The 11,963-nt window shown below is 36.0% G+C and overlaps 1 protein-coding gene across 1 annotated transcript in view; it reads left to right on the top strand.

Moving 5' to 3' along the window:
- Window positions 1-10,183: 10,183 nt before the first annotated feature.
- The window catches only part of LOC127640008 (NACHT, LRR and PYD domains-containing protein 3-like), a 43,616-nt gene continuing 41,836 nt past the window's right edge, over window positions 10,184-11,963 (top strand). The window contains exons 1-2 of the mRNA XM_052122381.1: window positions 10,184-10,233; window positions 10,561-10,647. Of these exons, the coding sequence (XP_051978341.1) occupies window positions 10,625-10,647 (23 nt within the window). The 5' untranslated portion in view covers window positions 10,184-10,233; window positions 10,561-10,624. The remainder of the gene's footprint in view (window positions 10,234-10,560; window positions 10,648-11,963) is intronic.

Raw genomic sequence — 11,963 nt, 5'->3', positions numbered from 1 at the left:
ATCTCGGCTGTTTTCAGTATTATTGTTGTCTGCTGTTTGTAACACAAAATGTCCAAATATTTTTTTCTGCTAGTTTCTTTGTGTTTTTCCCACATACACCCCCTTTTTTTGTCCAAACACTTTTGTGTATTTAATTTAGATTCAGATTTTGATTGATTCGTGTTAAATAACATGTTGTCAAAGTACAATGGGGAAAAAATAAGTTTGGAAACATTTTCCTCTTAATAATAATTCTTCAGTTTGTCATAAAGGGAGAAATGACTACAGTAAGCATTAGTGTGCAGAAGAAATCCACTCAGCACACGCTCACAGACTGAGTTCTGCTGTTTTACTCTCGTGATTTACACCGTTTCATATTTAAAGACATCATCAGAGGAATACTGTGACTTTAGGTTTGTATCATTTTCTCTCAGTTATAAACATCTGTTGTGTCTTGTTAAATGTTGACAGATGAAAATTGCCCATTTGTAGTCTTGATCATTATCTTTATATCTAATCAGCTTTTTTTTTAAACAATTCAGGACCTAAACATTTGTCTCATCAGTCAACAATGTAATCACCAATCATTAGATCTATTACTTAATTATATCATTTAGCATTTAAATCAATAACAATTCGAGCACATTTTATAGTCTTTGAATCTTGATGGCATTTTAACTTCTCTTCCAAATCTTGTGGTGATAACTGTCTTGCTCTGTCTTTCAGGTGAACCATTTTGACGTGTGCTTCACCACAACAGGTAATCTGGATTTGTTTCTTCTTGTAGCGTTGCATTTGTGTTTGACTCCGTGTAAAAGTCAGTTTGTTCATGTGTTGATGTAAACTCTTGTTCTTTTGTCTTGAACAGATCCTTTCTGTTTCTTCTGTAAACCTTTTCATCAGGTGTGCGAAGAACATATGATCTTGGCAACTCATGCTTCTTCAGAACTGTTGCAGGTTTCCAGATTGTCCTTGCTGTATCCTCACTTTGTCCCCTGGTGATATTTGTTTGGTTTTTATGTCATAATACAATTTCTGCTTTGACTGCCTGTTTTTGAGCTTTTCTTGAATTTGTCCACTTCCCTTTGTAGTCAACAATGCAGTGGAAGTTGGCAGTTTCGTTTTCAAACTTCTCCCCATTAAAAGCTGTGCCAGTGACATTCCAACACTATCTAGTATTGCTATATTCCATCAATGCAACATATGGATCTCCATTCTCACATTGTGACTTTGTGAGCATTTTCTTGATGGTCTGGACTGTTCTTTCTGCTTGTCCATTAGACTGAGCATATCCCGAACTAGACGTTTTGTGCTCGAATTCCCAGTTTTCTGCAAAACATTTGAATTTGCGAATGGCATATTGAGTGTTGCATATGGCACATTGAGATACCATTTTCTCAATTTGAGCTGACATTCCTGGCCAATAAATGATGTCCCTTGCTCTTTCCTTACATTTCACCATGCCCAGATGTGACTCATGAATTCGGTCCAGCATTTCATTTCTCATTTTGTTTGGAATTGTGAGTTTTTTAGCTTTAAACATCAGTCCTGATGTGTAACTGAGTTCTTCTTTAAATGTCCAATATTTCTTTGTGAACTGAGCCTTTCTCAGCAGGCCATCCTTTCATGATGTAGTCTTTCAACATCTGTATTTCAGGATCATCAGCTGTTGCTTTTCTGAAGTCTTGAAGTTTCTTTTCAGATACAGGTAGCTCAGGTGTGACGCAGTTTACCTCCAACTCTTCTTCAAGCAGGTCCTCGATGTGTTCATCAAGGTATGCACGACTCAATGCATCTGCTATATGCATCTCTTTGCCCGGCTTTTATATTACTTTCAGATTGTACCTTTGCAGTCTGAGCAACATCCTTTGTAGTCTCAATGGTGTTTGGTGTAGTGGTTTTTGAAAATGCTCTCAAGTGGCTTGTGATCACTCTCTACATAAACTTCTCTGCCATATACATATTGGTGGAACTTTTCACATCCAGTATACGATAGCAAGTAGTTCCTTCTCAATTTGCGCATATCTACATTGATAGTCTTTGAGCTCTTGAGCCATATGCTACTGGTCTGTGATCTTCTAGCAAAACTGCACCCATTCATTTACAGCTGGCATCTACTGACAATGTTAACGGTTTGTTGACATCGTAGAATTTCAGTGTTGGTGCATTCGTTGTTTTGAGTTTCTGAAAACTTGTTTCTTGCTCTTCCCCAGATCCATTCAGCATCATTCTCCAGCAGCTGTCTAAGTGGAGCACTTACTTCTGACAAGTTGGGAATGAACTTGGCAAGATACTGCAACATACCCAGAAATCTTTGTTTGTCTTCTGGTGGAGATAATTGAACTACGGCTCTCACCTTCTCTTCATCTGGTTTCAGTCCTTCTGCTGTCAAAACATGACCGATATACTTAATCTGCGAAGTTCTGATCTGACACAATCCATAAAAGAATACCCTCTATTGCCAATTATTTGATTTCACATTATGTTCATCTGTTTAATAAAAGCAGTTGTAATGTAATATTTATTAGAAATTTTGTATTTTAGCACTGTTGTGTGAATGTTTTAGGAGGTCTTATTACAGGGTCTCATTCTAAAAAACTGCATCATGTTCTGACAGTGATAATTAACTCATTAGTTATTGCCATCTTTTCCAGATGTTTCCCGACTGCCCATCAACTTGACATGACTCACCTGCTCCAAAACTCAGTGGTTCCAGCTCCAATACAGGACACCTTTCAAATGTGTTATATGAGATTCTTTATTTTTCTGTTATGTCAGATTTATTTTAAGTTACAATGTCATGAAATAAAAGTGCAATACAACATTTCAACTTTAAATCAAGTTTGTTGTCCTTATTGCATGTCATAATATTGTATCAGTTGTCTGGGATGGATACTCCTTGTCAGGGTATTCAGTTCATATGTCACCAACACATGAAAGTCAAAAGAAGGCGAGGAAGACACTCTGCTTTATTATAATAATGTAATTGTGTTTATGAAGATGCTGTGTGAAGATGTTATGTCTGTATAGGAAGGAAATACATTTAAATGGGATTTCTTAACAGGCAACACATTTTTTATGTAATTTTCTTTCTACTCTATTTTATAAGAAATGTGTAGTTATAGAAAAGTGCATCCTAATAATAACATTTAGATTTTTTTTTTCTCCATAAATAATCAGTTTCAGTTTTCAGCCCAGTGTGTCCAAAATTGTTGGTTTCAGACAAGAATTTTCTTGTCAGTGCATCACTTCTTAAAAGCCTTTAATTATTATGAATTGAATGTTTTCGTTTGTTAGGGCTGAAAAACGAAATTCAAATTTTCACTTAAAAATTACCAAAATTCTAAATATTTTTGAATTTTAAAGACAACCTGGTCTCATAGAATCACATTACTATACTTACATTTGTGCAAAAATCACTTTTACATGCCTCATTGTACATATTGCTGCAGATTTCTGGGGAATTGAATACGAGAGTTGCTGCAAATTAATGATTTTATTCACATTCACTCAAATCAGATTAACACTTCATAAACACTTTTCATTCTGTTTCCCACACCAATACATCTTATTACATCGAAACATTTTTACTAAAACAAAATATTTGAAAAACTGTATATTTTAATGCTTGCATTTAATCACCGACTACATATAAACGCTTATTTAAATGTAATTAACTTGCACAGTGGCGCAACTGAAAGGGTGTTGGACTTTGAATCCTGAAGACTGGAGTTCATATCCAACAAAGCATTCGACTTAATCGCAAAATAGCACAGAAGTGCGTCAGCTATTGTTTGTTTCATCTCACATTTGCTTTTTATTCTCTCTTCATTTACTGACCCTCATGCCATCTCAGATGTGTATGATGCAAGGAGACGGACGATGCCAAGATTTATAGTTAAAAAGTAGGCCTAGTTCCAGTGCCTATAGAAGTCATAATACCTAGTCATCAAGATGTCAAAAATCCTTAATAAAGTCATCAAAAATGTTTAGCATTTGTCACATTACACCCTGGAAATGTATATAAATGCAATCTAACCTTTGTCCGATGTATTTACACATAACATTCAACATCAAAGTGAAAATAAAGTGAAAAATTCGGAACAATTATAAATTCATTGTAAAATACGTTGTTTAGATAAGTGATCAGCCCCCTAAGAGTAACAATTCAAACTTGCTCGTGTGCAACCAATTACCTTCCAGATCATATACCTGGCTAATAATGCCCCCACCTGACATCAATCATAGCAGATTTAATACCTTAGTATAAAACCTGCTTTTCCATGAGGATTCCATTACTAATAGTGAATGACAAGGAGGCACAGGTTAGGAGAAGGGTACAAAAACATTTCAACTATCCCTCTGAGTACCGTTCATGGCATTATTAAGAAGTGGAATGTGCATGTGTATAGCAGCTTTATGAACAGCCCACTTAGACTGGAAAAGCCATCTAAATGATATGTTAAGCGATCAATCACAGTTGGATTTGTCATTACAAGATGTTTAGGGGTGGGTTATCAGAGATGTCTCATACCATTATAAAAGACCGACAGGGGGTAAGAAATAATTTATATAATGGCGCAAGACTCTGGGAGCGATTGCACAGAAAACACATGGGGAAATTGCTAATTGTTTGGGTACAGCACAGAAAACCTTATTCCATAGAATTTCACAGACATCACTAAGTAAACAACGTAGAAAATGAAACTCTGCTCGTGGATATCCACTTTATTTTCAGCTCCGTGCCTCAAATGAAACTTTTGATTTCACACCTAGCAAACTTGGGCAAATCCTGCGGTTATTTCTGCCTCAAAAACACTTGTTGTATTCATGCAGAACCTTGTGAACACGACTCCCGGGTGGACTGAGGAAAAGTCATGTGTGCTTTTACTTGTGGAAGTTTCATTAAACCAGCCAATCGGATTTGCGCTGATTTGATCGAGAAAGCGTTTTCCCATTTTGTGTGGCATGTGCATCAGACACTTAGAAGACTGTCCGTGGGTGTGGCATCTGAGGCTGAGACTATTGAAAAGGGAAGCAAGAGGTCAAAGGCAACTTTGAAGGATTTACAGGCTGAGATGGATCGGTCTGTGCATGTGACAACAGTCACCCAAGCTTTACACAAAGCTGGCCTGTATGGATTCTGATGGCATGTGGCAAAAGGTTTTATGGTCAGATGAAACAAAAAATTGACTTCTTGGACTGAACTCCATGCACTATATTTGGATAAAACCAAACACACCACTCCGCCCAGAACATACTATACCTCCTGTGAAGCATGGTGGTGGCAACATTTTGTTGTGGGGGTGTTTTTTCTTCAGTGGGTACTGGGCCATTGGTCAGGATTGAAGAGCAAATTGATGCTGCCATGTACAGCCAAATTCTTTAGGAAAATGTTCTAAATCCAAAAGTAAAACTGTGGATGGACTTGAAGAGAGCACTTCATCGCCACTTACCCCACAATTCGACTGAACTCAAACAATTCTGCAAGAAAGAATGGGCAAATATTCCCCAGTCTTTGGTGCACAAATCTGGCAGAGACATATACAGACAAACTGATGGCTGTCATTACAGCAAAAGGTACAGTAGCTCTATGAAGTATAATATCCAGGTGTATGATCACGTTTCAAACCCTGTTGTCCTAGATTTCATCTTTTATAAATTCTTGGAACTGTGCCATTTTTTTTCATTACTTGAATATTTGTAAAGGCAAAGTTTGTAATTAAAGCTGGAAATTTACATTTATTTTTGAATGGGTTTTATTTTCAGGCTGTAATACCAAAGTGATATAGAGTAGATATTGTGCGAGTAGTTATAGTGCAAGATTTGTCAACTAAAGGCAATCATTTTGTGACAGCAATATGCTTTTGTGTAACAAATTAAGATCATGTAAATTAAGATAAGAGCCTTTAGCTCCTGCAACAGGGGGGGATTTTTTACACAAATATGTTCCTTTCACTTATTCCACAGTTATTAAAAAATCGTTTAATTTAATCACCTTAAACAAAACTGAAAATGATGAGTATTTTGTCTTAAAATGAATGTATTAATTTCAGAGATTTTCATTTGCTAAACAAATTTGCAATATTTTAAAATATATCTCAAACTCATCTGCTGAATGTCTTATTAACATTTGAGACACACTTGTTGACATGCGTCTTATAGACATTGCAGATCAGCAAACAACATATAATATCATATATGTCTGACATTCATGTCTTCCAGAGACTAAAATGTTCACGCTTCAAAAGGACGTCAGGGTGATGAAGATACGTGAGCAAACCAACTGAAGGGAAAAATATTTGTTGTTGAAAATTAAGTGCGTTTGAGAGTGTGTGTGTGTGTATATATATATATATATATATATATATATATATATATATATATATATATATATATATATATATATATATTCCATTTTTGCGTGTTTTCTGAAAAACGCGAAATCGAAAGTATTTTGTCTCTTTTGTCTAGGCCACGACGATGAAGAAACAACAACTTCATTACTCATAAACCACTGCCAACACTTTCTGTTCTTTTTATTTTGGTTTACATCATTCAAAATGTATTTATTTATGTATTTATTTTCCTTAATGTCGTTAATTTTTGGTGGTTGTTTTTTGATCATGCGAAATCGAAAGTAAAATATATTTCCGGTGTTGTGCTGAAGTCGGTGTCCTCTCTGAATGTGCGTCTAGAGGGCGCTGTTCAGTAAGTTGTCGTGTGAGAGTCATCACGTGACGCATTGAGGGGGAAACAGCAGGGTCACTATATCTCTCAGTACATTAGAGATGACTGAAATCTGTTACCTCTCTTTAATTTCTACTAAATGTGTCTTAATGTTCACCAAACTCATTCATTTGGATAAATGTTTCTGCTAAATTACTCATTAATGAAAATGATGTGAATATTCCAGGGTGAAGAGTTCATGGAAGAGTGGAATTATTTTTCCCTCATACATGTTAGTTTTTTCAAAGACATCTGGCATGTATACCTAACATTAATTGGTACAACTATACATTGTGCTTGTTTTGGTTATTTTACTTGAAAAACAGTCATAGTTTAAAGACTTTTAACAAGTATTTGTTTAACTTTTGAGGTTAGAGTCTCAGAATCAGAATGACACAAGATATGCTGTTAGACACACAGACACGTGCTTGAAGAAACACTATAATATATTTAAGAACAGATGACAGAAAGTTAGTCTTTGTACATGTCTGATGAGCTGTTTGTTTTGAGGCATACAGTCTCGTGAAACACACGTATGAAAAGGGTTCTCCATTATCTATATCTCAGTGATTATTATCATCATTAGAAATATTATGTTTACATTTAGAATTGTTTTTAGATCTTTATTTGTGTTAGTAATTTCCTTGTCATAGACGGATACTTGCATGATGGTAATTGAAAGGTGGTTATATATGTTTTGTGTTTTTTATTATTATTATTTTAATTGCTTTTTAATTTCGTTTGAAGTGCAATTTGAATTTAGAAATGTCTTTGGTTTAAGTTTTTAATTTTTTAAATAAATGAATTTATTTAACAATGCAAAATCACAAGGGTCTGTGTATCTCAGCGAGTATTGACACTGACTATCACACCTGGAGTCGTGAGTTTGAATCCAGGGCGTGCTGAGTGACTCCAGTCAGGTCTCCTTAGCAACCAAATTGGCCCAGTTGCTAGGGAGGTATTTTGGTCATGCCATGTTTATACCAAGCCATGTATATACTAAGTCAAGTTTATGTTCATGTTAATTGTTCATGTTTTATGATTAGTTTAGTTCATGTCTATAGTTAGGGACATATGTAATAAAATAAACTGCACTTGGGTTCTTCATCTTCACGTTATCTTGCCAGCTACTACGCTACACAGACGCGGAGGCAACTGAGATTAATCCTCTGCCACCTGGATTGAGGCGAGTCACTACGCCACCACGAGGACATAAAGTGAATTGGGCGTTCCAAATCGGGGAGAAAAAAAGCAAAATCACCGAAGCAAGAATATTTACTGATCCCTCAGCTGGGGGTTGACGAAGTTGAACAACACAATTTTAATTGCACTTAATTTATATTGTAAAGGTACAATATACATTTTAAATTAAAGTCAGCTGAGTAATTTCAGCAGTATTGTAGATGCCGTAAGCGCCCCCATTAGGGTACAAAGTGTTGTAGGGTATCTCGGTTCAGGTTTGGGGAATGTACAATTAATTTTAATGATCGTAATCAATGATTAATCATACGGTTTGAACTAGATAACAATACATACTAAATCGCCCCAAAAAGGGCTTATATAGTCCAAGAGTCTGCTTCAGATATATATAGATAATTAAACACAACGAATTACAATTAATTAGGAATATACATCGTATGCAGACAGGCTATATTAATTTTCAGAACACCTTAAGGGAATTGACCCGTATCGCAACTAACCAGTTCGTCCAGCAAACCGCTTTGCTAAATACTCTTGATCAATTCTCCAGAAGGTTTATTCTTAGTTATAAGCTTACTCATCAAAAGCACGTTAACTTACTTTGATAATATCAGCTCGTAGCTTAAAATCGCACATTAAAGAGGCTTTGCTTTATGACCAACAAACACAGACAATCAAGCGTATAATTGGGTTTAATAAAAGACACTAGGATATATCACAAACATTTAACATAGAATAAACAAAGTAAAACAGGAAGGAAAATAAAGAGATTACAGGGAGCAAACTTGTTACAACAGTTAAACCTTAAGAGCCATCCAGGAAGTTACACACTTTAACGCATTTGAATTTAGATGAAATAATACTTGCACAATGGACCTTTGTGTCGCTGAACAAGACTGCGTGTTTATTGTGCCCTCGTTGCGTCCGTGAGATGGAGGATTTCTCTTGGTGCTTCCCGAGTGTGGATCGCTCGCGGGAAATTCAAAGCATCTTAGGAGTGGGTGTTGTTGTTGCTGAGAGAGAGTCCTTTCACCCGGAGGGTATCGGACTGCTCCAGAAACATAAAGTGTTGAGCTTTGTCCGAAGACAAATAAAAGACTGAGATAAACGTCAAATAAAATAAAAGACATGTCTGACGAAAGAAAAGCAAGAGAGCTTGGAGAGAGAAGAGACAAAGGACAAGAGCAGGACAAAAGAGGTAAGAGAGCGATTCAATCCTCGATCCTGACTTTTAAAGTAGGGAGGTCACACCTCCTTTGGGAGGACTGACCCAATGAGGCTCCTCCGTTTTGGGCGCGAAATGGTTGCCTTTGTCCTGTCAAGGCTCGTCATTTGCATAATTTACGACCGGGTCAGGATCGTGGCTTGAAGCACTCAAAAGATGGAAAAACATAGCAGAATACATTTCTAACGTAACCTTATATTTATATTCAGCTAGGGCAAGTCGTAATTTAATTTGATACCAAGAAACGTGTATTTGGTACACTTAAAAGTGAAGATATATTCTTAGACTCTTTATATAAGCCCTCAGAGTTTAACTAACACAACTAACAATTTTAACTAGTTTGATGTCACATCAGAAATACACAAGCATACGGGGATAAACATATTTCCTTCAAAATAAGACATTTCTGGGTTTTAAATGGTAGGAACGCATTGTGTCTTTCAACTTTTCACATTCCTTTCTCATCTAAGGAGAGGGGTGTGGGGCGAGTAACATGTGTGGGGGGTTTTATAACCCTTCGCAACAATGTGTGCATTGCATTCAGAATCAATGAGTTCATGTTTCTCCGTCCATACTCTACAGTGTTCTTCTATACTTAATGCCATTGGCAATGAGGCAACATCTGAAGAGTTGAGCACCTTTCTGACCTATTTTATATTACTCAAGCTCATTTACCAGAGTCTTCCTCATTGATGTCAGCTGTAAAACATAATGAGGGCTGTCAATGTCAGTTTCCTGATGAACCTCCATCTAAACATGGTCATATACCACAGGAACAAATCTTTATAGGACAACACTGAAGAGATTAGACATCACCTGAATGAGTTTGATGAACATTGGACAACTTTGTTTAAATTAAAGAGGAGTGAGAGGGGTAAGCGATTTCGGTAACCTCTAACCTACTGTCAGATCTGGTGACCCTACTGTTTCTGAAGAAATCTGTTCTCATTAAACCGCCCTGCCCCCTCAACACACCTTTTGTTTGCGTCACTTGTCAGTACGTGGTGATGCTCACAGAGCACGAGCACCAGAAGCGTTCTCACATGAAAACTTAACAGTGACCTCTAGTCAAAGATTTAGATACGTCACCGGTTAAACAGGTAAACTTGCTTTTAACAGTCATACTATGCTTTCAGTGTTCAAGTTGAGATCGTTTGAGCTCTTTTGCTCTCATTGTAATCGTACAACATATTTAAAAGAAACTAGGACAAACATTAAGCGCAGTGTTGACCATCTTTATTTCCTGCATTGATTTGTGAAGTGAGAAGAATGTTATTTCACCCTCTGTAATGATCCATACTCAGTTTGGTTACACTACATGACACTGTAGTTGTTTTATTTTTGTTTTAATTGCTTGTTGCTTAACTCAACAATCTTTAGAATTGATCTATCATGTATTTAACTATGCAACATATTGTCTTCTCCAGGTCACACCTAAAGAGAAAGTGCAGCACATTGCTGAAGTAATGTTAGAGGAGTGAAGAAAGCAAGATGAGTCTCCCAGAGAAACAGAGGTGAGACCATGATTGTTTTTTAGGGTACAATGATGTCATGATACCAAAGTGTATGAAGATATCTTGTATGAGATCAAAGTGTGTAATTAAAGTGCGTTAATATTTCAGACATCAAACCTGATACATAAACTTCACTGCATTGCAACTGTGTGTGTGTACAAACCTTAAAGGGACAGTTCACGCAAAAATGCATTTTTATTTTCTCTCATGAAATTCTCTCATCATTTACTCATCCTCATGCCAGCCCAGATGTGTGTGACTTTCTATCTTCAGAACACAAATGAAGATGTTTAGAAGAATATTTCAGCTCCCATGGTCCATTCAATGCAAGTGAATGAGTACCACATTTTTGAATCTCCAAAAAGCACATAAAGGCAGCATAAAAGTAATCATTAAGACTCCAGTGGTTTAATCCATGTCATCAGAAGTGATGTGATAGGTGAGGGTGAGAAACAGATCAATATTTAAGTACTTTCTTACAATAAATCTACACTTTAACATTCTTCTTCTTTTGCTTTTGGCAGTACTCATTCTTCATACGTTTCGCCACCTAGTGAGCAGGGAGGAGAATTTATTGGAGAAAATGACATAAATATTGATCTGGTTTTTTACCCACACATATTATATTGCTTCAGAAGATATAAATGTAACCAACAGAGACTTATGGATTACTTTTATTCTGCCTTTATGTGATTTTTGGAGCTTAAACATTTTGGTACTCATTCACTTGCATTCAATGGACCAAATGAAACATTCTTCTAAAAATCTTAATTTGTGTTCTGAAGAAAGAAAGTCAAACACATCTGGGATGGCACGAGTGTGAATAAATTATGTCAGAATTTTCTGTTTTGGGCGATCTATTCTTTTAAGTTTCCAATTGTTAACATCATTAGTGTTCCCACACATCCTAAAAAACTGAATTTGGAATACAATTTTCCAGTCAAAAAAGTAGAAAAAATAATTCTGGAAAAATGTAAATATAATAGAAGAGTTTGACTGTGTTGCTAACAAGGTTTTTGCTACATGTATAAATACATGATAAAGATCGAGATTGGGAATAAGAGTCAAATACACATTTTGTCACTGTCGGTGGCTGCATATTTTGTGAAATGTTTTGCCTTGAAAAGAGTGGAAACTCTGATCATGAAATACATTATTTAACATTTAAGTATAAATTGTTTGGGATTTTGAGATAATTTGCCCTATTTTGATTAGATCTTTTGGACCCTAGCAACCCCAGACACAACTTAATAATTTATTTTAACAACTTAATACATTTTTTATATGCCAAATATGATTTTTTCAAAATTAAGATT

Source organism: Xyrauchen texanus, chromosome 48 (genome assembly GCF_025860055.1).
Source record: "Xyrauchen texanus isolate HMW12.3.18 chromosome 48, RBS_HiC_50CHRs, whole genome shotgun sequence".
NCBI classification, from domain to species: Eukaryota; Metazoa; Chordata; class Actinopteri; order Cypriniformes; family Catostomidae; genus Xyrauchen; species Xyrauchen texanus.
This window is presented reverse-complemented; position numbering and strand designations above follow the sequence as displayed.